Here is a 26,505-nt window from a genome sequence, read left to right as displayed (position 1 = left end):
TTCACCAGTCATCCCGACATCCTAAAGGCCAGCTAAAGGAAAACTGGTTTCAAGAAGAAATCTCTGGTATGGGTGGAGACCTATCGTGTCGAGATAGGTCCAGAGCCAGGCCTGGTGACCTGTGCCTTTAATCTCATCACTTGGGGATTAAGCAGAAGTAAGAGAATCTAGACCAGTAAGTTTCTGCACCCCAATAAGCCTCTCCAATGACGTACCAATTCAAATCAGACCAAATCAAACCGAATTAGAAAAAGCCCAGGTTTAATGAGTGAAAAAAAAAAATCCCAGGCCCCAAAGAGAAGACGGGGAAGAGAGACCGAATTGGGGGGGGGGGGTGTAAATACCCTATGGGAGTGGTCTTGAATATCTCTGGGGAGGAGCCTTGTTCAGCAGGCTGTCTGAGGTGAGGCAGGGTTTGAGGAGAGATGGGGAAGGGGGATTGAGGTGGAGCTCCCACCAGAACATTCTAGACTCTTTGGGATTATGAATGCCAGGGGTTGGGGTGGAGCTTTCACCAGTACATAGACCAGTCTGTATAGAATTTCAAGCCAGCCTGCCTACAATAAAGAGATCCTGTCTCAAAACCAAAACCAAAACCAAAAATAAGCCAAGCTACCCAAAACACAAAAGAGATAATCCAGTTAGATGGGTCACTCACCTGGCAATGGCTATCCCTCTGGGAGGCAGGACCACCTTAGAAAGGCCTGTTCACCTATTCAGCACTAAAGAGACACAATGTTACCTCTTTGATGAGCTATTGTACTTTTTAAAAAAACACATCTAAAAGAAATTTCACTTTTTTAATTTTTAAAATTCCCTATGTATAGGTGTTTTGCTGACATGTCTATCTGAGCACCACATGTATGCCTGGTGCCTGTGGAGGCTTGAAGTGGGTGTTAGATCCTCTGGAACTGGAGTTACAGCCTGTTGTGAGTGACCATGTGATTGCTGAGAGTCGAATCCCAGTCCTCTGGAAGAGCAGTCAGTACTCTTAACCACTGAGCCATCTCTCTAGCTCCACGAACCAAGATTCTTTCTTACAATGATATTGTTGTTGTTGTTGTTTTTCTTGTTCCTAAGATAAACTCTCATGTAGTCCTGACTGGTCTCAAACTGGCCAGGCGGCCAAGGATGACCCTGAACTTCTGATTGTCTTGCCTCCCTCTCCAGAATGCTGGAATTACGGCATAAACCACCATTTCCGCTTTGGAACCTAGAGCTTTGAGCAGAGTAAGCAAGCACTATACCAACTTACACATTCCCAGGCCCCATTCTTGAGTTTTTGATTCTTTTCTGAGTTTGACAGCATATAAAAATAAAAAGTTGCCGGGTGGTGGTGACTCCAGAGGCAGAGGCAGGAGGATCTCTGTGAGTTCGAGACCAACCTGGTCTAGAGAGCGAGTTTCAGGACAGCCAGAGCTGTCCCTTCTCTTGAAAAAAAAAAAAAACATAAACGAATACATATTAAAAGTTACCTATCGCCCTTCCACCCTTACCCTCCCTCATGAAATCTGGAGGAGTAAAACAGGAAGGTTTGTAGGCCTTTGGAATCTGGAAGCACCCACCACCTAGCCTGGAGTCACGTGGGGCGAGCCCACGTGACCGGAGCCCCGATCCAATATGGCGGCGCCCAGGAGGCGCGGGCTGCTCTTCCTGTTCTCGCTGCTCGGCTTGCTCGGAGTGGCGTGGTGCAGCCTGGGCTCGGGGTGAGTGCAGCTGCCGGGGCCGGCCTGCTGGGGTCCCCCTATTCTGCGTGCTCTCGGGCACAGTCCCCCCGAGCTCACGATCGCCCCGTCCCCCGCAGGGTTTCCCGCGACGATGACCTGCTGCTGCCTTACCCACTCGCGCGCACACGTCCCTCGCGGGACTGCGCCCGGGTGCGCGCCGGCAGCCGCGAGCACGAGAGCTGGCCTCCGCCGCCCGCGACCCCTGGCGCGAGCCACCGCGCGGCCGTGCGCACTTTTGTGTCGCACTTCGGGGGCCGCGCGGTGGCCGGCCACCTGACACGGGTCGCCGCGCCTCTGAGCACTTTCTCGGTGCTGGAGCCCGGGGGACCCGGAGGCTGCGCCCAGAAGCGCCGCTCCACCGTGGAGGACACAGCCGTCCTGGCCGGTTGCCTCGTCGCCCAGAACGGTGGCTTCTTCCGCATGGGCACCGGCGAGTGCTTGGGGAACGTGGTGAGCGACGGGCAGCTGGTGAGCAGTTCCGGGGGGCTGCAGAACGCGCAGTTCGGGATCCGCCGCGACGGGACTTTGGTCACCGGGTGAGGAGGTGGGGAGCCCCGGGGATGTCGCGGGCAGAGGGTCTCCGATGTGCATTAGAGCCATCCCTCCGTGCCCAGATTACCTAACCAAGCTTCCCATTATTCACCTAAAGAGTGGGGACGCCGACAGCGTCTTTGAAGTTTACTCGTGTGTCACTGAACGCTTGCTCCTGTGATCAGGCCGTGTGTTGGGTCCTGGGTAGGCAACCATGAGCCTGAACGCACAGTTTGTGCCTCAGTGAACTTTCCCTAGGAATAGAGAAAACAAACATTTCATGTTCAGTGAAGCCATGGAACCAATTGGCAATAACATGGAGTTTATGGAGAAGTCCCAGACAGCTAGCTGGAGGCCTTTTGCTATCCCGGATAGAAATCCTGGGTAGGCAAGGAGCTTGTCGAGTGACCTCTTTGTCGAGTGACCTCCTTGACAGTTTCTGTACCAATGAAATTTGACAGCAACCAGAAGTGGCAGCAGGCAGGCAGGAGTAGAAGATTGCACCATCTAGTGTCCAAGCTCTCTTACGAGATGAACAGTTTTTGCCAAGGCTGGAAAGTGGGCTTTCCCCGGTTCTTAGCAGCCCCTGGTTGCAGTTTTTGGCACTATTTCAAACAGCCCTGACTGGGGCCTTCAGAAACACGAGCAATTGGTGCGGTCTTTGCGTGACTGCCTCGAAATCTCTATGGAGTGTTCTAGACCTCTGGTGCTGATATAAGGCTTGTCTGATTGATTGGCTATTTGACTTTTGCTTAAGCAGCCAGGACAGCAGAGTCTAACAGCTGCCAATTAGTGAATGAGTTAAGAAAATTACAGAAAAACCTGGAGTTGTTCCTGCCCGTGAGTGAGCCTCCTGCCTTCCTGCTTCCAGGTACCTATCTGAGGAGGAGGTCCTGGACACCGTGAATCCATTCGTGCAGCTGCTGAGTGGAGTTGTGTGGCTCGTCCGCAACGGAAGCATCTACATCAACGAGAGCCAAGCCATCGAGTGTGATGAGACGCAGGAGACAGGTCAGGAAGGGAGGCAGCTGTAGTGCTTTCTTTCTTATTGTTGTTATGCTTTGCTTTGATTTATTTCCTTAGTATGTGCAGAGGAGGGGGGTGCGTGCCGTAGTGTGTGGGGGAAGGTCAGAGGACAACTCGTTCTCGCCTTCCATCGTGTGAGTCCTGAGTGTTGAACTCAGGCTGACAAGTGTAACGAGAGGCACCTTTACCCTCTGAGCCACCTTCCTGGTCCCAGCACCAGCTGTCTTGAGACCCGGGAACAGTGTGAGTAGGTTCCTCTTCAGTGTTCCCGAACATTTACTGATCAGCTATGCAGTGTTTAGCGCTGTGGCAGGAGTTGTGGGACTTCAGTCTTCCTTAGGAGGGAAATATTCGGCAATAAGATGGAAAGAGTTGGTAAGTGCCGAAAAAGACAGAAGGAGAAAGGGACGGGTGGGGAACAGATGCACAGTATGAGAAAAGTGCTGCAGATCTGTGGGATAGTGGCCTCCGCACAGCCATGGAGCTTGTCATAAAGGCAGAACCATGAGCCCACAGCCCACTCAGGAACCACTGGTTAAGTCCCGACAGCCCAAGTGTGCAGGGTCTTCCTTGGTGACTCCGAAAGATGCTCAAGTTTAAGAGCCACTTGGGTGTGGGTTGGTGAGTTGGCTTGGGCAGTAAAGTGTTTGCCTTGAAAGCATGAGAGCCTGAGTTCAGGTCCCAGAAAACACATTAAAAGTCAAGTGCCGGGGTGCACGCCTGCAGTCCCAGGGAGAGTGAGCTAGGAGGTGGAGATGGATGAGTCTCTGAATACCAGATAACCTAACCTACATGGTGAGACTCTGTCTCAAACAGAAAGTGCAAGGCATCTGAGGAGCAACACCCGAGGTTGTCCTCTGCCTCCCATAGGCATGTGCACATGCGTGCACACCTCCAGAGTGCAGAGTGCTGGGGTGAGAGAGGATGCTTTGGTCCTGAGAGTCTCTGGCTGTTTCAGAGGGGGCGGGGATGACTGAGGAGGCTGTCTTGGATCAAAAGAACAAGCTGTCAGGAGAACTCAGGGCAGAGGCATACAGTTCCTAGTCAGAGTGCAGAGTGCAAGGCAGACAGTAGCTGCTAGGTGAGGGGGAACCACAGAAACAAGACCAGGGCTTCATGCAAGACCTGTTGGTTTTGTTCTACCAACATTGAGGTTTCTACTGGAGAATGAGGTCACTTGAAGAGTCTTCTGTCTGTTTCATGGAGGCTCATGGAAGGTGGAGTTGGGATGTGCCTCAGTACTTGCCTTGCACACATAAGGTTCCTTCCCCCAGCGCCGTCAGAAGAGAGAAAGTTGAAGAGCACAGAGGGCCCCCTGGAGGTCTGGGTAACCAGCCGGGCCCCTTCTCCTTCAGGTTCTTTTAGCAAATTTGTGAACGTGATATCAGCCAGGACAGCTGTGGGTCATGACCGTAAGGGGCAGCTCGTACTTTTCCATGCAGATGGACAGACGGAGCAGCGTGGGTGAGTCCCAGGAATTCTCGGGGATGTCTGTGCTCAGTTTCTGGGCAGTGGGTGGGACAAGGCAGCTTGAGCCATTCTAGAAGCTTCACCTGCCCCGATAGGCGTGATAGTATTTACCTGCTGACCTCAGCCACACACCCCGTCTGCACAGCATCAACCTATGGGAGATGGCGGAGTTCCTGCTGAAACAAGATGTGGTCAATGCCATCAACCTGGATGGAGGTGGTTCTGCCACCTTTGTGCTCAATGGGAGCCTGGCCAGTTACCCCTCGGATCACTGGTAAGAGCACCCCCGCCACCTGGTGAGAGTGGAAGCCATGGCCTACCTTCAGCTGTCTCAGTCAGTCAATATGGAGACCCTGCTCTATGCCAGGCGATAGGGTTTCTCTGTGTAACAGTCCTGGCTGTCCTGGCACTCACTCCATAAAGCAGGCTGACCTCGAACTCACAGAGATCCACCTGCCTCTGTCTCCTGAGTGCTGGAATTAAAGGAGTGCGCCACCACCGCCTGGCTGTGAGCCAAGATCTCTTTCCTCAGTGTGCTGTGGAAACCTGGGCCAGTGGTCAGGATAGTGAAGTAGAAGCCGAGGCCATGGCTGGCCAGCATTGAGTGAGCCCTCCACCAGAAGGCACATTGTATGCAAGGTGGAAAGCCTGTAAATGGCCCAACAAGAGGCTGGAGCTACTGCTGAGCAGGAAAAAGATTTGCCTTGCAAGCAGAGGACCTGAGTTCAATTTCCAGAACCCACATTTAAAAGCCAGATGTGAGCGGCACATGCTTGCAGTCCTTGTGTTTGGAGGAGGAGACAGGTGACCCTGACACTCAGGCCAGCCAGCCTAGCCTGCTTAGCAAGGTCCAGGCCAGAGAGATACCAACAAAATGAATAAAATAAATGCTGAGTACCTATGGTTGTCCTGACTTCATATGCACACGCGCATGTGCATCCCCTAGTGTGTGTGTGAACGACGTACACATGCAGGAGCATAAGTGTCAGGATGGAGATGGAAGCAAGCTGGAGCAGCCTTCATAGGCTGCAGCAGAGACTCAAGAGGCCAGCACCAAGGCCAAGACCTCTCCTCACAATGACTCCCCCACAGCCAGGACAACATGTGGCGCTGTCCCCGCCGTGTGTCCACCGTGGTATGTGTGCATGAACCCCACTGCCAGCCGCCCAACTGCAGTGGCCATGGGACCTGTGTGGATGGCCGCTGTGAATGCACCAGCCGTTTCTGGCGGGGTGCCGCCTGCAACGAGCTAGACTGTGGCCCCTCCAACTGCAGCCAGCATGGGCTGTGCACAGAGAGTGAGTGGGGAGCCCATAAGGAGGGTGGTGCTCTGGTGGGACCCCAGTTCTCTCACGCCAGGCCTGCCTCTGCCCTCACCTGGCCTCCATGGTCTTTTGCAGCTGGCTGCCACTGTGATGCCGGATGGACGGGATCGAACTGCAGTGAGGGTGAGTGCTCCAGTGGCCTGCCAAAGCTCCTGGAGAGGGTGGCCTTGCAACACGCCACTGTTACAATGCCTTCCCCTCTGGCTTGGAAGTCGCCTTCAGAGCCCCTTCTCACTTCACATGCAAATCTCTTTATGTCCTCCCTGAATTTGCTGAAAAATTCTCACCAAGTAGGAGGCTGGATTTTAGCACTGTCTACTCAATTCCAAAGAACAACAGCAAAAAACAAGATGTGGTCAGGCCACAGCCCTGAAGGAGATCCACCAAAGTCCTTCACACCATGAAGTCAGCCCCTGGTATTCCTAGGCATGGGTGGTGTCACTCTGGGGTCAGCCTCAGCACACTTCCATTCCCTGTCTCTTCCTTCTTTTATGGTCATCAGCTCTAGAGCCCCCCTTAAAGTCAGGTGATATGCTTGTTTTTTATTTGAAATGGGGTCCTAATGCAGCCCAGGCTGTCCTCTGACTCACTACGTAGCCTAGGATGGCCCTGAACAGCTGCTTCCTGCTTCCACCTCCCACCATACCCAGCTTATAGGGTCCCATGCATATCAGGCAAACACTCTAGAAACTGAACCACAACCTTGACCTTTGAGAGCTGACCGCAGGGGTGAGGGGGCATCTCTTTCAGCATGGCCCTGCACACATCCAGGAGCCAGGCTGTTTAATAACAGTAGACCCTGCTCTCTAAGGTGAAACCTGTCTGCCACCATTTCCTCTCCACAGAGTGTCCTCTGGGCTGGTATGGGCCAGGTTGCCAGAGTCCTTGCCAGTGTGATCACCAATGTCCCTGCGACCCCCAGACTGGCAACTGCAGCGTCTCACAAGGTACAGGGCCTCCTGGAGTCCTTGGGGCAGGTCTGGGGTAGGCAGACCTTCCCCAAAGCCTGCATCTTCCGTCTGGTGTCTTACAGCGAAGCAGTGTCTCCAGTCAACAGAGGCCACACCAAGGGCAGGAGAGCTGGCCTTTTTCACCAGGTAGGTATTTCAGCAGAGGCGAGCCCCCACACCCCATCCATGAGGCTTGGCATCTGTCCAGGCACCACCCACGCCCAGAGGTTGCAGATGATCCTCTACTTTGTGAGATCAAGGGTAGGCATGGGTGAAACTGGCATCCGTGAGTGCAAGGGAGAAGAAGCCAGACCAGACTATGGGCTTGATCTCCCTGGCCATGGAGACTCAACTCAGAGTCTGAAGCCAGACTGTAGAGATAGGATTCACCTCACTTTTGGATTCGTCCATGTGTTCAGGCTTTGCGTAGCTGTTTCTTCCTTTTAGCTGCTTCCTGGATCTCCAGCTCTATCCCCAGAGGGCTCATGGGAAAGACTGTGAGGCTTGGGAATGTGGCTCAATTGGCAGATTATTTGACTAGCATGCCAGAAGCTCTGGGTCTAATCCCCAACCCTTTATAGGCCAGGTGTGCTGGCACATGCCTTTAATTCCAGCACTTGGGAGGTGGAAGCAGGAGAATAAAAAATCTAAGGTCATCAGGAGTCTAAGGCCAATCTGGGATGCATAAGACCCTAAATAAATAAACTGATTCATGAGCTGGGCCTTCTGGCATAAGCCTGTCATTCCAGCTACTCCGGGAGGCTGCAGTGGGAAGACAGTAAATTCAATGCCAGCTTGAGCTACAGATTGAGTTCAAGACCAACCCTGGCGACTTAATGAGACCCTGTTACAACATAAAAAAGGGGGCTAAGGTAGTAGCTCAGTGGTAGAGCATTTGCCTAGCATGCACAAGGCTCTAGGTTCAACTCCCAGTACTTCAAAAACTACATTAGTGACATCTGAATGCAGCAAAGTTCACATTAGAAGTGTGTGAGCGTGTGCATGTGTGTGTGTGCACACGCACATGTGTGCACATTCTTAGTAGCTGTTCACCTTGTTTTTCGTTGGCCTGAAACTCAAAGGTTAGGTTAGACTAGCTGGCTCAGGAGCTCCACCTCCCAAGCAGTGCAGAGACAGTGTGTACCATTGATCCTGGCTTTTAAAAGTACCTTCTAGGGGGCTGGAGTGATGGCTCAGTGGTTAAGAGCATTTCCTGCTCTTCCAAAGGTCCTGAGTTCAATTCCCGGCAACCACATGGTAGCTCTATAATGAGGTCTGGTGCCTCATTATATACATAACAAATAAATAAAAAAAAGTACCTTCTAGTGATCCAACTTGGCTCTTCATGTCTATAAGACAATCATGAGCTATTTCCCCAACTCCTGAAATGTTTTTAACGCCCTTAAAACATCAGAGAATGCCTCTCTATTCCCTGCATGTGTCTGCAGTATGCCCCAGTTCCCACCCAAGCCCCTGGGCCCAACATTCCCCGAGTGGTTTCTGACTGCCCCAAGAATGCTCCTCAGCCATCCACTCGAGTGTCCCTTCTGTCCTAGGACCACGTGGCTGGTACTTACCCTCATCCTCGTTGTCCTGCTACTGATCAGCACTGTGGTCAATGTGAACTTGATCCTGGGCTCCAAGGCAGAGCGGAACCGACACCTCGACGGGGACTATGTATACCACCCGCTGCAGGAGATGAATGGGGAGCTGCTGGCTGCAGAGAAGGAACAGACAGAAGACACCTGCAACCCCTTCAAGGACTGACAGAGACCTGGGCTGCCGATGGCATGCCCCCAGATAACGCTGTCCCTGCTCCTCAGTTTTATGGGGAAGGATGTGAGGCCACTGGCATGGATGCTGCACGCTCCACTCCTTGCCTGGCCATGTCCCCACGCTGTGGCCCATGCCACCCCAGCAATACAGAGCTCTGGAGAGCCTGCACCTGCTTCCCCGCCTGCCTGTGTCTGCTGCCCAGAGACCTGTCTCCCACAGAGGTCTCACCACTGCCAAAGACTCCCAGGAGGCAATTAGCAAATGAAATTCTGTAGCCTAATCATAAGAGTAGCCAGCTCTCCTGGGCCACCTGCAGGGGGAGAAAGACTTACCCCCGCTCAGCCATGGTGTGGCTCAGCCACGGTGTACCGCCTTTTGCCTCATTGTAGCCTCATTGCTGGACTGCCAACTAGAACTCTGCATCCTGTCACAGGAAGCTCCTCATAAGACGATGGGGAGGAAGGAAGTCGCCATGTTTACAGACTTTCTATTTTTGTTCTCCTGCTCCCTAAAGGAATTTTCTAATACTTGAATAAATTGGGATACTAAAATGAGCCACCAGGTCTGAGTCCTCATGGGGGTCTGAGCCACTCCCAGTGCCTTCTGTTAGCCAATGCTACACAAATGTGGCCAGGCACAAGGTCACCAGGGACCATGCTGAGCCCTGGTTCTGTGTTCCTGCGAGCTCCAATCAGTGTTGTTGCTGCAGGTGAGGTTACACTTTGAAAGCAAGGATTTGACTGGCCCTCAGCGTTTTCCAAAGATGGTTATCCTATTTTCTGTTGTTGTGATGAAACATGACCCAGGCAACTGTTAAAGAAAGCATTTAATCTGACTTGTGATTTCAGAGTGGCAGAGTCCATGATGGTGGATTTTCTTTTTTTTTTTTTTTTTTTTTTTTGTCCCACTGCTCTTTTTCATTCTAGACCTGCATAAGAGTGATTGCTATAACTAAACAGCAGAGTCAATAGTAGGCCATCCTGAAATCTCCAACAAGCCCGGCAGCCTCAGGTAAATTCTTTGGACAAGAGCAAATGTCATATTCTTTGCCAAAATATTGCATTGTGTTCTCTGCCAGTTTCTTTTTTAAACATTCATTTTTTTTATATTCATTTTACATTCCAACCAAGGTTCTCCCCCTTTCCCCCTCCACATCATCTCCTCCCTAGCCCACCCCCATCCATTCCTCCCAACAGGTAAAGGCTCCTATGGGGAGTCGATAGTTTGGCACATTAATTTGGAGCAGGACCAAGCTCCTCCTCTCTGCATTAAGTCTGAGTGTGGCACCCCTCATAGAGAGTGTCTCCCCAGTTTCTAATGCCACTCTTTTCTGAAGCCTCTTGTGCTAGGCCTTCATAGCCACGTTGCTTTTAGCATTGCTGTCCTCCAAACTCCAACTAGGATCACCCATTAAGTCTTGTTTATAGCATTTAACTATTTTCCTAGTCCAAAGTCCAGAGTCTTCCACCTTCCTCCAAAACCGCATACGTGGTCAGATCTATCACAGAAAAAGCTCCTGGTACCCACTTTCTTCTTAGTTACCTTTCTATTACTGTAACGAAACACATGACTCAGGCAACATATAAAGAGAAAGTGTTCCTGGATGGTGGTGCATGCCTTTGATTCCAGCACTAGGGAGGCAGAGGCAGGTGGATCTCTGTAAGTTTGAGGCCAGCCTGGTCTACAAGAGCTAGTTCCAGGACAAGCTCCAAAACTACAGACAAATCCTGCCTCAAAGAACAACAAAAAGGAGGGGGGGGTGTTTAATTTGGCTTATGGTTTTAGAGGGCCAGAGTCCACGCTGTAAGAGGGAAGAAACAGTTGAGAGATAGCATCTTGATCTGCAACTACCAGACCACCAAACAGAGAGGGAAAGAGGAAACGGGGAGAAAAACACTGAAATCCCATTAGGTTTGTTTTGTAACTTCAAAGATAGTCCCAGTGCTACACATCCTCCAAAGTCACGTCCACTAAACCTTCCCAAGGAGCTCCATCAGCTGGAAACCAAATATTAAAATATATGAGACAAGTGAATATTAGACATAAAGCAAAGGAGAACAAACATACAATCTATAACCTCAGAGAAGCCAGGTAATAAGGAAGACCCTAAGAGAGACATACATGGATCCCACCGGGAAGGGGAAAAAGACAAGATCTCCTCAGTAAATTGGGAGCATGAGGGAAAGAGAGGAGGGTGAAAGGGGAGGGGGGATGGGATAAGGAAAGGGGGGGGGGCATGAGAGAATGGGGTGGTTGAGTTGGAGGAAGGATAGAGAGGGAGAACAAGGAAAGAGATATCTTGATAGAGGGAGCCATTATGGGGTCAGTGAGAAACCTGGCACTGGGGAAATTCCCAGGAATCCACAAGGATGACCCCAGCTAAGAATCTAAGCAGTAGTGGAGAGGGTCCCTGAACTGGCCTTCCCCTGTAATCAGGTTGATGACTACCTTATATACCTAAATATATGAGCCAATGGGGGCCATTTCTCACTGGTGGTAGTAGTCTGGTTTGGTTTGGTTTTGTCAAGACAGGATCTCCTGAAGCCTAGGCCAGCCTCTTACTACAGAGCTGAGAAAGACCTTGAATTCCTGATCCTTCCTCCTCTTCCTCCTCCTGAGTTCCAGAGTGCAGGCCCAAGCCACCACAGCCAGTGTGTGGAATGCTAAGGATGGAGCCCAGAGTTTCGTGCTTGCTAGGCAAGCACTGTCAACCGAGCCACACCCTCATCCATACGATTTAAGTTGGTTGTCCATGTTTAAAGTTAGCACTCCAAATTCTTGGTTTCTCCTTAGAAGAGATCACACAGACACCCCTGCTGTCACTCAGGGTAGTGACTTGCTGTGACCAAGTAGTGACCTTCTTCCCTTGCCCTTGGTCTGGATGTCTTCCCCAACCTCCCAGTCCAGCAACAGCTACCCCAGTCTGTGACCTGCCCACCCAGTGTGCATCAGAGCCTATCACTCCTGGCCCCTGAAGGGGCTTTAGGAAGGCCCAGAAGGTTCCTCATGAGTATGTGATACTATGTACTTAGCATCTGGGAGAGGAGCAGGGCTTTCCAAGCATGTTTGTGTTCGTTATCTTTTCACTGTATGACTTCCTGGGAAGTTACAAACTGATATCTGTTTATGCCAGGTAGGCCAACATTGACAGAAAGGGTCTGTCATGTCATGCTCTGGAGCCCTGGTAAAATGTGTTAGCATTTAGGCATTACCTGCCCAGCCCCTTGGGAACCTTGCCAGTAAGCAGGCAGTACCTTGGCCCGCTCAGGGTCCTGACAATGTCACCCTACTTAGCCTGTTTATATAGCCTGTTTGTGTATGTGTCAAGCCCCCTTTAAGAGGGGAGGGGCACTGCCCACCTTTCCTCTCTCTTCCCACAAGGTCATATCTGCACCTCCTCTCTTTCCCCTTCCTCATGTCTTCTTCTCTTCCTCTCTTACTCTCTCTTCCCCTCTCCCCAGCCGCCTCTCTCTCTCTCTCTCTCTCTCTCTCTCTCTCTCTCTCTTCTCTCTCTCTTCTCTCTCTCTCTCTCTCTCCCCCCCCTCTCCCCTCTCTCCTCTCTCTTCCCACAAAGCTGCTCTATGCTCCCTTTCTCTCTCATTTCTCCCCCCACCCCAATAAAACTCTCCAGGTGAGCTGTCTGCATGGGGCATCAGTGGGGCCCCTTGGCTCCAACCTGCCAAGGCTGCTGCCTGTCATTTTATTACATTATAACAAAATGACTTGAATAAACTAAGCCATGTGACTGCCCTGTGGCATGCAGAATATATTTTAATTTGTCAAAGAGTTCTGTCTTTTTCTACCCAGTATCTAGTTCCCCTTTTAAATTTTGTTTTGTTGAGACAAGGTCTGTGTAAGGGTTGGAGGACCCCTCAGGGTCGATACAGGACGCATCCAGACATCAAATTCTCAGCACAAAGGAGATATATTACCCCAGTAGGACAAGCAAGGGATGAGCTGCCTCTGGATTGGGCAAAGGCAGACAGCAGGCAGCAGGGGTTGTCTGTCAGAGTTGGTTTTTAAGGAGAAAGGGGGAAGTCTGTGCTAGGGTGAGTTGGTAAGACCTGATTGGGCAGATGAGCAATGTAATCAAATAATGAATTTTGATGGCTGGACCTGAACGCGTCAGTGGCCAAATAAAAGAACAGACCCTGGGGACTAGCTTTAGGAATGTAATCTAATGGTTTTGCAAGGGAGAGGAAAGGGTAAGCCTGTCTGTGGTGTCTGTGGGCCTGTTTTGTTCTGGGTGGACTAGAAATAGCAATGCAGCCCAGGCTGTAATTGAATTCGCAAGGCTCCTCCTTCTTGGTGAACTACTAAGCCCGACTTTTTGTTTGTTAGTTTTTGAGACAATGTCCTCATATATAGCCCAGGCTGTCTTCAAACTCACAATCCTCTTCCTCAGCTTCCCGAGAGCTAGGATTATAGTTGTGTAGCCCCAGGCTTGGCTCAGGTCCGTTTCTTCTCATGACAGTCCTGTGTAGCTGACCCACCCCTGCAGGATCTAGGCAAGTGGTTTACGTAGGAGGTGGCCCCAGAAAGTGCTGGTATCCTGTATCAAGAGGACATTGGCACTGCCCAAGACCACTTTCTATATTTAAAAGCCTGGTATAGAAATTAAACCCATGTGCATGTGTCCATGGCTCATATTAGATTCTCAAAGGAGATCGTATCTTGGGAAAAATCTGGAATTCAGGAAAGAGCTCAAGGGTTTCACATGATGTTTCCTGGGCAACATCTTGGTAGGTCCTGCAGGATCCGGAACAGGCGAGGAATACCCAGCCTTGGCTACCTCTGTCTCCCTGTCAACCCCCTCACCTCCTAGCAGCTGTGGCTCCTGCCACCAAGGCCCTGCTCAAACTCCCACAGTGGCTGCTTCTGCCAAGATGGTGCCCTGATGTCCAGAGGTAGCTCCCCAGGAGTAGCTCTGGGCCACAGGGAGACTGGTGCAGGTTTTGCTCTCTCTTACCCAGACTCCCAGAGGAGGCCTCAGGGGAGGGCTGAGGTAGACGTCAGCAGGGCCAGCAGCTCAGCCCTGAGCCCAGCCTGTGCCCTCTTGAGGGTTGTCTTCCTCTGGTGCACCTGTCTCTGTGGCTGCAGAGAAATCCACGGGAGAATGAATGAGTGAGCAGGAAATGAGCGATGAATAAGTGGCTGGATGCACACACTGGTAGCAGGTGAGCACCGTCCTCCTTGGTGGGAGGCTGGGTAGCAGGTGAGCACCGTCCTCCTTGCTGGGAGGCTGGGTAGCAGGTGAACACTGTCCTCCTTGCTGGGATGCTGTCGCTGAGTTCTAAGACATCACACAGAGGAACGTCCCAGCTCCATGATGTTCCACACAGTAACCAGCACCCAGCTCTTAGCTGTGAGCAGGAAAGGCCAAGCCCTGGGCGGGGCCTTGCACTTTTGATCAGCTGTGTCTAGACCCTCAGAAAAATCAGCTGAGAAATGGTCTGAGTCTGGGGTTTTGTTTTTTGAAACAGGGTCTCTCACCTTGCAGCCCAAGCTGGCCTGGCACTCGCTACACAGACCAGGCTGGCCTCAAATGTGTGGAAATGCTCCTGCCTCCACCCCACAAGAGCTGGGATTACAGGTGTGCCCCACCACCTGTGGTTAGAGCTAAGAAATTCTGAAATTGGCCCAGGACAGGCACCAGGGGTCTAAGAAGCTGACAGCAGATGATATTCAAACATAAAATGTTTAATGCATCTGTCAAATCCTAGGATCAAGCAAACATCCTGTTTCTCACTAACAGGAAGATGTTGTTGCTGACTGGCTAGCTTTTCAGAGTTAAGGGAAATGTCCAGGGATTCCAGGATAGAAACACAGCCACTTCTTCAATTCCCCGGATCCCAACAGTTCTCTCCCTGAGTGTGCCAGGACTGGACTCACCAAGTGCGTACTGTGTGTGGAGGCCTTGCCAGTCACGTCCTCTGTCCCGCTGTGACTTGGTGAAGTAGGCACTGCCATCCCCATCTTACAGATGAGGTAACTGGGACACAGAGAAGTCAAGTCACCTGCACAGGGTTTCACAGCAAGTGAAAGAAAGTCTGGGGTTTCAAGAAGTCATATTGGTGTAGATCGCTCTGATCTGGCCACAGGAGGATAATGAACAAAGTGGAGGAAGAAACCCACACCATGTGTTGTCTATCCTGGGATAAGGGAAAGGGCACAAGCTTGGCAGGCCCTCCTGGGGGACATTTTGTGCATGTGTGTGATGCGTGTGCACATGTGAAAGCCGGAGATTGATGTCAGGTGCCTTCTACGCATGTGTATAATGTATATGTGTGCATATGTAGAGGCTGAAGATGGCATCTTTTGTGCATGTGTGATCCAGGTGTCTGCACATGTGGAGGCCAAAGATTGATATCAGGTGTCTTCAACATTTGCGCCCCACCTTACTCTTTGAGATAGGGTCTCTCCTTGAGCCTGGAGCTCACCAATCCCGCTATTGAGTGCCAGACATCCTCCTGTTTCCACTCAGCACTGGGACTGCAGGTGTGCACCGCCGCATCTGGTTTTTTCCACGACTGCTCAGGTCTTCATGCTAGCACAGCAGCCCTTTGGCCAGCTGAGTCATCTCCCAAGCTCCCTCGGGCTATTTTTAATTGCTGGCTTTCCCGAGTGCCAGTGCAGGAGGACACAGTGGAAGCCACCACAGCCATCTGAGGGTGCTAGGACCCAGCTTTCCTTCAGAAGGACTTCTTATTCCCCAGTCCCTGCTAGTCTGTGTATGTGTATGACTTGAGCAGGGTCAGTCAGAATCTTTTGGGAGTTGGTAGTTAGGGACCCATCTTTCTCTTAGACACTGAAAACCCTGTGAGTACAGGCTTGGAGCTGCCTGTCAGCAGAGAGAGAGGACAGGAGGCCAATGGGCAAAGAGATGAGGAGTCAAGAGGCCTACATGCAGCTGAGAGCTCTGCTGAATCTAGCCATACCTGTGGTCAGACCCCTTTCCACCACCCCAAATAAAGGACCAAGGGGTTCCTCTTGTTTGACGACTTTGTTGGGGGACAGGAGAGGCACAGCCTTTCAAAACTCTGCCGCGCTCTGTTCTTCACTGTCTGGAGGGGAAATGTGCAAAGGCCGCCAGACAGTTTCTCCCCAAAGCACGTCTAGGGGAACACTTTGGTTTGAGAGTCAGGTAGAGCTCATTTAAAGATCACTGAGAGGCTGGGATGGAGGTGTGGCGGTAGAGCACTGGCCCAGCAGGTATGAAGCTCTGAGTTCAGCTCCCAGAACTGCAAACAATCCATGTAGAGGCACATACAGGTAATCCCAAAACTTTAGAGGCAGATGCAGAAGGACCAGGAGTTTGAGCTCATCCTTAGCCTGTGCAGAGTTCAAGGCCAGGACACAAGAAACCAAGTCAAAAAAAAACCAAAACCAAAAACAAAACAGTCACCACAGCGATGGGCCTAGCATGCGGCTCCACGGCAGAGTGATTGCCTAGCATGAACAAGGCCTGGGTTTGAGCCTCAGCACTGCAACGACAGCAAATAATTAACAACAATGATAATCAAAATAATAAAGATCATTGAAAAGATCACCAGTTGCCCTTGGTGAGTTGGAGACAACTGGCTTTCAGTGTCTCACTGGAAGTTAGACACACATACACACATACACACACACACACACACACACACACACACACACACACACAAAATGCTGCAGTCCCGTGTCTCACTGCTATTCCTGAAGAGCAGAACAAGGAGGAATTCTGGCCAGGTTTTCCATCAATGGAAGGTTCTCCCTTCAACGATCCCTTTCCTACTGCTCTGGATTTGGGGCAGGTGCCAGCATGCAGTCTATACTTGCTCACCTGACCCCTTAGCCTGGGGAGCTGTAGAAGTTAGGCTGGCAGAAGAGCAATGAGGAACTTCTGGGCTAGACTGGCCTGAGACTGTGCACAGAGCTTCCGCTGGGCGGAACCCAGGGCAGTGGTTGGTAGGAATGGAAACAGGGGTGGGTTAAGGAAAACCAGAAATCCTGACTTCTGTTTGCTATGCTTCAAGTTTTAAGCCACGCTGTAGGCAAAACACAAAAATACCAAACAAAGGCAGCAACTAAGAAGAGGTCACCAAGCAGTGACCTCAACCTCTGTGGATCCAGAAAATGAAAAGAACAAGTCCTTGGTCTCCAAGAAGACCCACGAGTCTCCCATGGAAGATCTGGGAAAGTAGTATCAATCTTGGAGTTCCGGAGTCAGAGTAACTCCAGGACAGAGACAACCACTGCCACCCTCAGGGGATTCCCAGCACCATGCTGAGACCAGACCCAATCTGAATTAAGTCCTCCTTCAGAGAAAATGGGTTTTAGATTTTGTTTTTGTTGTTTTGTTTTGTTTGTTTTTGTTTGTTTGGTTGGTTTTTTGAGACAGGGTTTCTCTGTGTAGCTTTGGAGCCTGTCCTGGAACTCGCTCTGTAGACCAGGCTGGCCTCGAACTCATAGAGATCCGCCTGCCTTGCCTCCCGAGTGCTGGGATTAAAAGTGTATATCACCACTACCCGGCAGGGTTTTAGTTTTTTGTTTTGTTTGTTTGTTTTTTAATATCATAAAGGAGCCTCACCTCAGGAAGAAGAGATTCTGGAGGGGAACAAGAGAGGCTGGAGTCACTCCCAACACCCCATCACTGCCTAGAACTAGGCAGAAGCCCTAGACTCTCTATGTTCCTGAGTCAGGGTAAGTTGCGTCCATGGTGGGTTGTTTCCTGCAAGAAGCGGAGCCCTGACTCCCATCACAGCTCCCTGGACAGTGCTCAGCCACAAACAGCAAAACAACCAGGCACTAGGGCACCATCTCCCGGCGACCCATCCCCAGTAGTCCTTCAGCCCACCTTGCCCTTTCCAGACCACGTGCTTGGCCCCAGCACTAGTCTGTAATCCAGGCTGGCCAATCACTACACTGTATTCTATTCCCCCCCCCCCCAAGTCACAGTGATTGGTCCAGATTGGCTATATGACCACGCTGGCAATCAAGTGCCCTTCACACTTCCTGACAACTGTGATTGGCTCAGAATGGACCCGGGCCCCAGCAAGCTAAGGAGAGTGGACTGGAACTTTGGGAAGGGATGTTCCTTTGCACTCTCCTGGGAGATAGCGGAGGTGCCCAACAGTGATGATCCCATGGTAGAAAAGGCCTCCCTCCCAGAGGAAAGGGCCAACCTATTAGAAGCACAGTAAATGGTGAGAAGGGGCCCAGTCCTGGTCCCAGCCCTAGACTCCAGATCAAGGACATAGGAGATGGAGTATCCATGAGGTCTCAGCTTTTAAAAGAAAGTCTGTCTTGTCCACTCACGCGCGCGGAGAAGCAAGGCTCCCTCAGCTCACAGGCAAAGAGGTGGATCTCTGCTGTGGGGGGTCCCCAAACCCCAGCTGTGGCATCATCTGTATCCAGCATGGTCCCAGGTGTCTAGACTGACTCTCTTCTCAGCCTGGACACTGATACTAGAGGCACTTGGGCTGCCAGCAGGATCCCAGCCAGCTATCTGGACACCACTGAGCCACTGTGGGACTGGCCAGAGAAGGAGGAAGAGGTGGTGGTGCTGAGCTGAGAGAAACGGCTGGTGCAGGATTCAAGGCTGGACATGGAGCCCCTAGGGAAGAAGGGTGTGTACACCTTAAGTTATCTCCCAGGCAAAAGCTGTTAATACCGCAAATGAGGCCCCAGGGCTTCTTCCTCAAGACTGCTAACCACCACCAGGGGCTAACGGATGCAGAGGGGAAACTCAGTGATGCCAGCACAAGCAGAGAGGAGCAACCAGCTCCCTGCAACTTGTTCCCAGGGACCAGTCAGGCCGACTGCAGCCAGGAGCTACGCTGACTAGAATGGAGCAGAAAATCCCACAGCCTGGGAAATCTCAGTCCCAAGCTTGTTCTCTCCGGTTTTCTTCAGTCAAAACTAAGTACGGAGCTTGGCGGTGGTGGTGCACGACATTAATCCCAGCACTCAGGAGACAGAGGCAGGCGGATCTCAGTGAGTTCGAGGTAGCCTGGTCTACAAAAAGAGTTCCAGGACAGGCAGGACTGTTACACAAAGAAACCCTGTCTCGAAAAACCAACAACAACAAAAAGAAACAAAACAAACAAAAAACAACTAAGTATGGTTGCACAAATCTGCAAACCCAGCACTCAAGAACTGAAGGCGGGAGCATGGATCCTCCTGTCTTGGCCCACATATAGCTACACTCATTCTCTACAAGTAAAACTAAAGGGGATGGGCACAAGTCCATCGGCAAAGTGCTTGCCTGGCGTGCACGAATCTCTGGGCTCGATTCCCAGTACCACATAAAGCCAGGTGTAGAGGTGTACACACGTGATCCCAGCACTTGGCAGGCAAGAGGATCAGGAGTTCAAGGTCTTTCTCAGCCACGTAGTGACCTCAAGGCCAACCTATATTCCGTGAGACCCTGACTCAAGACTAGTGAAAAATTAAAATTAAATGTGAAAAGGGGGGAGAAATTGAAGATTCTCCACATCCAGGCTGCCTGCTTCATCCACTTCTGAGTGCCTACTGTGGCATCTACAGGTGGCATCTTCAGTGCTTCCCCTTTAGCAGCACAAGGCAACTGGGAAGCTCAGTGTGTGTGTGTGGGGGGGGTATCTTAATCATCCAAAATAGCAACCTGTAGACAGTTATCTGCAAGACATCATTCTAGAATATTTTAGAGTAGTTACAAACTGAGGAATCTAGGGGTGAAGGGTCTTCCCTAGGCCTGGTGCACTGAGATCCTTGAAAGGAGTCTGCTTCTACAGAGGGTGAAGGGTCAGCATTTGAGAGAGGGCTACTGATGTCCACCCAACAGAAGCCGACCCCAAGCCACTGCATCATCAGTCAGCAATCACAGAAGCAGCCATGTCGTCAGAGCAGGAGGGAGTCCCAGGCCTCCCCTACCTAAAGTCTTGGGATGCCAGCACTTCACAGTAGTACAGCAGTTTGCTCTTGGGGCCAGGGCTGTGCAGAGCTGTCAGGACATCATCCACACCGGGGAGGCTGCAGGCCACACTCTCAGAGGGGCTGTGAATCTGCCACTGGAGCAGGTAGGTGCCAGGCCACTGAGTCACATGAGAACCCTGAAACACAGAACCCACAGTAAGCCCAGGTTCTCCTGGGGAAGAGATAGAAAATGGGTTCCCCTGGAAACAAGGTGGGGACAGGTTGGGGAGCTGCATTCCACTGGACCCTCCTGAGGACAAGATGGGGAACTGGGTTCTCCTGGAGACGGGATGGGAGGTTGAGCCTTCATGGATTTTCTGTGCCAGCCTTGGGAAAGGAGACTCCTTCTATTTGGTCCTTTCCAATACCCCAGGAAATCCTATAAGCACTTTCCAAAGCCTCCTGTGGTGAGTGCCATATCTCAAGGACCAGCGCTTCCTGCTTACTGTAGGGGAGGAGATATTAGGGTGTCTGGGTTCAGGGCAGCAGATGGGTTTCTGGGACGCTCTCAGCTGATGAGTTCTACAATCCAAGGGCTTCTGAGAAGCCACTAGGGGGTGCTAGGGAGAATGTGTGGATGGACATGGAGGGGGATGTGGGAAGGTTGGAGGTGGGGCAGCTCTGAGGAAACACTGTGGAGGTGTTCAGTGGGATGGTGGGGAGCTGGCTGTGATCTGCAAGGCTCCACAGAGGACTCTCACTGTGTGTGTGTGTGTGTGTGTGTGTGTGTGTGTGTGTGTGTGTGTGAGAGAGAGAGAGAGAGAGAGAGAGAGAGAGAGGATGTGTGTGGGGGTCTGTGTGTGTCAGTGTATCTGTGTATGTGTCTATGTGAGTGTTTATGTGTTTTGGGTGGCTGGGTGTCTCTGTGTGTATATATGTGCATGTGTGTGTTTATGTGTAAATGTATATGTATGTGTATATGTGTAAATGTGTGTGTACATGTGTGCATCTGAGAGAGAGAGAGAGAGAGAGAGAGAGAGAGAGAGAGAGAGAGAGAGAGAATGTGTGTGTGCAGGGGTATAACACTGCCTGTAACAGTGGCCTCATGGGGAGATTGTGGGAATGAGCATGGTAGCTCACAACCCAATTACACATTCACGTTCTGACCCTAGACCCATGGATTCTCAGCTGCCATGGAAACCTTCATGCCAGAATCATAGGAGGCAGGAGATGTGGACTCCCAGCCCTACATTCAAAACTTCGTAGTGGGGGTGTTTGGGAAGATTCTGAGGCCAGGGTCTTGGGGTGCTGGATCTGGCTGCTGACCTAGGGACCATTCCACTTCTGCAGGCTTCCTCTGGCTCCACAACTCAATCCCAGGCCCATGGCATCTCCTGCTTCTTTCTCTAGTGTAGTCCTTGCCATTCCTTCCACCTCGGACATCCCCTCCACCTCTCTAGCCCTGACCACCCTGAAGGCCCTCTTATGCAACGAACTCATATGGGAAAGTGGGACTTGGGGTTCCAAAGCCCCAATCCTTTACTCACCATGAGGTAATTACATGGGTTGAAAAGTGTCTCCCCAAATCCATGTCCACCCAGAACCTCAGAAAGACGACCTTATTTGGATGATTCTCCCTTTTTTCAGCTAAGGATTTAAGGTCAATCCCAAACACAACTACTGCTATCCTTACAGGAAAGAGGGGAGGGGACCTGAACAAAACAGGGGCATGGAGGGCAGAGCCAAAGTGGACAAGCCAGGGACCCACCAAAGGGGCAAGAAAGAATCCTTCCTCGAGCCTTTAGGAAACCCCTGCAGGCTCCTTGACTTTGGACCTGTGGCCTTCTAAATTTAGAGACAAGAAATTTTGTTTGATTTAAATGGCACCAGTGGTAACCATTTGGGGCCGCCATGTGTATGCATGTGCTTGTGCCCTAGTGTGTGTCCACACTCGGCTTTTTTTCCACATGGGTTCTGAGGATCAAACCCAGGTCTTTGTGTTTACAAGAAAGACAAGCTCTTCACTGATTGAGCTATGGCCCCAGCCTCACTTAGGCCACTTAGGCCCTTTAATGATTTCTTGTCCTCGTGGGGAAACCGCGGCTCCAAGACCTCTCCCTGGCCTCCAGCTGCCTCTTAGCTCAGTGCCCCATCCACCCTCCATGGAGCCCTCTGGAGTGAAGAAGGACCTCCTATTACACAGACACTGTGGGTCTCTCTCCCCAGTCACCCTGCAGTGTCTCAGAAGCTGGGAGCACATCCTCTTTGTCCACAGCTGCCTCCCCAGAGACCTGGCCTGGGAAAGATGCTTAATACTCCATGCTGAGTCAGTACCCAAAGCCCATGCCTACGCACCTGAATGCTCTGGCCTTCCCGGCAGATGAGGGGAGCCTCTACACGGCTGTAATCTGCCCCTAGGACCCAGTTCTTGTCGATCAGCTGCCCACTGACTCTAACCCCAGGCTCCTGGGGACCGAGCGTGGGTGCCTGCTTTACATGATACAGACTGAACACCACGTCTCCTCGGAGGATGTCAAAGTCCCAGGTGATGACTGACTCTCCTTCTGGAATCTCCATGGCAACCTGCATAAGGGGAGTAGAGGTGGAAGAGGCCCAGGGTCAGGGTGTTCTTCTCTGGTCATCTATCAGTCTCCCTGTGGTCAGGATGAGCTGCTAAGACCCCCCCCCCCACATACACTATTCCCTCCCTCCAGAACCCCACCTCTCCCTGAAAGGCCTGGTCACTTGGGGTGAACTGCAGGTGCCAGGGTTGTAAGGGCACCCAGGGATTCTGCAGCCATCCCATGTCCCAAAGCTTCCTGGACAGAGCTGAGAGACTGAGAGACTGGAATCACCCCACAACCAATCTGAAGGAACATGATCCAAGACACCACCCCGCCCATGCCCTCACAGATCAGGTGGCACCTCGTGGGGGGTCCCACGGAACACACTGGCTGCATGGTAGGTCTCACTCCACTGCCGTAGCTGGTCAGCCTGCTCCTGCTCCTCTTCGGTCAGATACAGGGACTTGGGGACCAGGCCTCCTTCTGGAACGTTACACTGAGGAGAGGTTTCAAAGATTAAAACGGTTAGCAGGTCAGGGTTGCCTCATTCGGTGCCCTGTGAGCCCTGAAACAGCTTAGAATAGTGATCCCTATCCTGTGACACCACCCTCTGGAGCCCTCAGAACCAATAGCAGGGTAAAACACACTCTTCTCATTTAAGGAAAGAGGGAAGATGGGGCCATAAAGGAGGACAGGCTGCTCTCCCAAGATCACACAAGGTGAACATGACTGACCAGGGCACAAAACTATGTTTGGGTCAAGTGTGATGGTTCATGCCTATAATTCCGGAATTCAGGAAGGGGGCCCCAAGTTCTGAGCCATCCTGGACTAAATAGTGAGACTCTTCTCAAAAGCAAAACAAACAGGGTCTGGTGAGATGGTTCAGTGCCTAAGGGCACTTGTCGTCAAGTCTGAGCATGAGTTCCATTTTTCAGAACGCACTCTTGTAGGCCTTTGTTCAAATTCCACATGCATGATGTGGTATTTGTGTGCCCCCCCCCACAAAACGAGAGAGAGAGACAGAGACAGAGACACAGAGAGACAGACAGACAGAGAGAGACACAGAGAGAGAGAGAGAGAGACAGACAGACAGACAGACAGAGACACACAGAGAGAGAGAGAGACAGAGGGACAGAGAGAGAGAGACAGAAACAGAGAGACCCCCTCCTGGCCCTTTTCATGGTGTCTGGCTAGGTGTGGTTCCCTCTTCTGCAATACATTCTAAGTGGCGGCAGCATCTTTCCTTAAGCAGTGGGAACTGACCAGTGTGGACCTGTCTGTTTCCATAGATGTCTCCCAGACAAAGGTGCCCTGGAAGGCCAAGCCTCAGACCCCAAGCATAGACACACAAGTTTCCTTGTTTCACTTTGAAGACAAAAAGGGAGGATGGATAGCGGGTGGTCGCTGCCCATTGTCCTCCAGTAAGTCCTTGAGAGAGCCGTAGGTCGGTCACCCAAAAGAAATGGTACATCTGTGTCACGAGAACAGTGCAATCAAGTCAGACAAAGTTCCTAAGCAAACCATTTCACTGACAAGCGTCTGTGCAGCATTTTGTGCTGGGGGACCAACAAGTGTGCCCACAGACGGCCATGGGAATGAGAACACGACCAGGTTTGCCCTCCTGGGAGGCATAAGGGAGTCCGGACACTGCTTTCCCTGAGCATCCCAGGTGGAGGGGCCATGGGTTGGGCCTGGCTCACTTACTACCTTTAAAAAGATGTTTATTTATTTAATGTGTGTGTGTGTGAATTTATGCACATGGAACACATGTGGGGAAAGGCCAAAAGAGGGTATTGGGGGGGGGGTCCCATCACACTGTCTATTCATTTGAGACAGGGTCTCTCCCTGAACGCAGGACTCAATTCTCTTAGCAAGGCTAGAAACAAACAAGCCATCTCTGTCCTCCTGCATCTGCCTGCCCTGGATTTGTGCATTTGTGAATTCCTGACTTCCTGTATGAGATCCTTAAATTGCATAGCAAGTGCTCTTTTTGAAATATTTTAACATTTATTTCTATGTGTATGATGGATGTTTTTTGTCAGCATGTTTATGCACCACATGCATGCAATGCCTATGGAGGCCAGGAGAGGGCACTAGATTGCCTGACACTGGAGTTACAGCTGGTGTGAGCCACCATGTAGGTGCTGGGAATAAATTCAGGTCCTGAGGAAATGCAGCCAGTGCCCTTAGCTGATGAACCATCTCTTCAGCCTCAGCAAGTACTCTTAAATGCTGTACCACCTCTCCAGCCCTCACTGCCTTTAAAAGAGTCAAAGGAAGACCCCACCTCAAGAGATGTCACCTCTCTGGGGAAGCTTCTACAGCCAGGCCTATCCCCACTTAAAGCCAGCATCTCCCTTTGGCAAGAGGAAGGGGGGCGGGATCCCCTACAATGCTGCCCATCAGCTTCCTGGCCCCAGAAGTCTGGGTTCCCAGGATCCTGTCCCACTCCTTTCTGGGACCCACGACCACAGCTAGACTCACCACGCTCTCTCCTCCCAGGAAGTCAGGGATCACGTCCTTGTCCAGGTAGTCCACCAGGCCGCCAGGGCCCTGGTAATTGCTTCCGCTGTAGATGAGGAACTTCCGCCTGGTGTTCTCATTGATGAAGGGGCTGACCTATGGGCGGGGCCAAAGTCATAGAGCGGAAAATCGAATCGGTCATTTTACTGGTTGGCTTTATTTCATTTTATTTCTGGTTTGGTTGTGTTTATTTGTTTTTACTTTATTTTTTGGTTTTGGTTTTTTTGCTTTGTTTTGAAAAGGCTCCTGACTTGATTTTTTTTTTTTGACACAGAATTAGACCTAGCTTTCCTGAAACTCTGACTAGCCTAGAACTCACAGAAATCCTCCTGCCTCTGCTTTGTGATTCCTGGGATTGAAGGTGTACACCACTTCAGCTAGTCGTTTTTATCTTCTTAAAGTGAATGATTCAGGCTGCGGACATGGTTCAATCAGCAAAGTGCTTCTCACACAAGCATGAGGGATTGAATTTGGATCTCCAGAACACACACGTAAAAAAAAAAAAAAAAAAAAAAAAAGCAGGGTTTGGTGGCACCCATTTGTCACCCAGTGCTTGGGCTTGGCCTGAATCCAGAATCCATGGGACTCTTTGGCCGGCTAACCTAACCTAATGAGTGAGCTCCATGTTCGGTGAGAGATCCTGTCTCAAAAACTTAGGTGGGCCGCTCCGAGGAAGGACACCCAAGGTCGACCTTTGACTGCTGCACGAATGTACATACGTGCACATGCACCTGACACACGTGTGCACGCACGTGAATGTGAATAAACACTTATGCCCAAAAACTTAAAATTAAAAAAGTGCGGGATTCGGGCGGCGGTGGCCCATGCCTTTAATCCCAGCACTCAGGAGGCAGAGGCGGGTGGATCTCTGTGAGTTCAAGGCCAGCCTGGTCTACAAAGCGAGTCCCAGGACATCCAGGGATACACGGAAAAACCTTGTCTCGAAAAACCAAAAAGAAAAAAAAAAGCATGATTCATAGGCTTTTGGTCCATTCGTCATGTCATAAAACCCCACCACAATCCAGTTATTTGTCCATCTCCAGATAAGGAGCCTGACAACCTTGGATCTGCGTCATCTCTGCCCAATCATTCAGGGAGAGGATTCACCCACTGCGGCCCCACTGGCTCATCATCTCACCAGCGTCCATAGCACCGGGAATACGCGGGGCGCACGCACGATGAGCAGCCGGCCCAGGGTCTCGGGATAGTTGTCCTCCACCACCTCGATCATCCGCAGCAGGGCCTTCACCCCCGGCCGCCACAGATGCCGCATGTTGAGGCCCTCGAGGTCCAGTAGGCAGGTCCAGGAGCTGTGAGAGACACGGGACCTCGGGGCTCTGCCTGGCTCTGCCACCTCCCAGGGTCTCCAGCACCGCCTTTCCCCTCCTCCCCCCGCAGACACCTGGAATGGAGCAAAGGGCTCAGGAAGGCAGGGCTGAAAGCAGGGACACGGGACACTTTCACAGTCCCTGTAGGTTACTCAGCCCAGGAATGGAAATGTGCGGGAGGAAGACGGGGACCTAAGAGGAGTCAGGTCCCATCGGAGCTTAAAAAGCGAAGGAGCTAAGGGTGAAACCAGTCAGGAACAGTTCAAATTATCTCAGCCAGAGTCACGATTTCTCCACCAGCAGGAGTCCTGCCTCAGCAGGTCATTGCAAGAATTAGGGGATGGCACTGTCCCACAGCGCCTAGCCAGCTACCTGGCCACGCACATGCGCAGTCAGCGTTAGCTAGCCTG

The 26,505-nt window shown here is 51.4% G+C and overlaps 2 protein-coding genes across 2 annotated transcripts in view; one reads left to right on the top strand and one right to left on the bottom strand.

Moving 5' to 3' along the window:
* The first annotated feature begins 1,608 nt into the window (after positions 1-1,608).
* Positions 1,609-9,359, top strand: Nagpa (N-acetylglucosamine-1-phosphodiester alpha-N-acetylglucosaminidase). The gene is made up of 10 exons (XM_041676222.1): positions 1,609-1,706; positions 1,805-2,263; positions 3,130-3,269; positions 4,640-4,748; positions 4,900-5,028; positions 5,847-6,052; positions 6,155-6,202; positions 6,925-7,026; positions 7,113-7,176; positions 8,586-9,359. The coding sequence occupies exons 1-10, from the start codon at positions 1,621-1,623 to the stop codon at positions 8,794-8,796; spliced, it is 1,554 nt and encodes a 517-aa protein (XP_041532156.1). The 5' UTR covers positions 1,609-1,620; the 3' UTR covers positions 8,797-9,359.
* A 7,885-nt stretch (positions 9,360-17,244) lies between these two features.
* Sec14l5 (SEC14 like lipid binding 5) overlaps positions 17,245-26,505 on the bottom strand; it is a 36,532-nt gene continuing 27,271 nt past the window's right edge. Inside the window, exons 11-16 of the mRNA XM_041675835.1 lie at positions 25,906-26,077; positions 24,729-24,863; positions 22,606-22,740; positions 22,036-22,263; positions 19,699-19,877; positions 17,245-18,400 (exon numbers count right to left, since the gene is read on the bottom strand). Coding sequence (XP_041531769.1) covers positions 18,289-18,400; positions 19,699-19,877; positions 22,036-22,263; positions 22,606-22,740; positions 24,729-24,863; positions 25,906-26,077 — 961 coding nt within the window. The 3' untranslated portion in view covers positions 17,245-18,288. The remainder of the gene's footprint in view (positions 18,401-19,698; positions 19,878-22,035; positions 22,264-22,605; positions 22,741-24,728; positions 24,864-25,905; positions 26,078-26,505) is intronic.

The sequence above is a fragment of the Microtus oregoni genome, unplaced genomic scaffold, assembly GCF_018167655.1.
Source record: "Microtus oregoni isolate MIOR12 unplaced genomic scaffold, Mior012 000027F_ref0000203, whole genome shotgun sequence".
NCBI lineage: Eukaryota > Metazoa > Chordata > Mammalia > Rodentia > Cricetidae > Microtus > Microtus oregoni.
The sequence above is the reverse complement of the archived record's forward strand: the minus strand, read 5'-3'. Positions and strand labels throughout refer to the sequence as shown.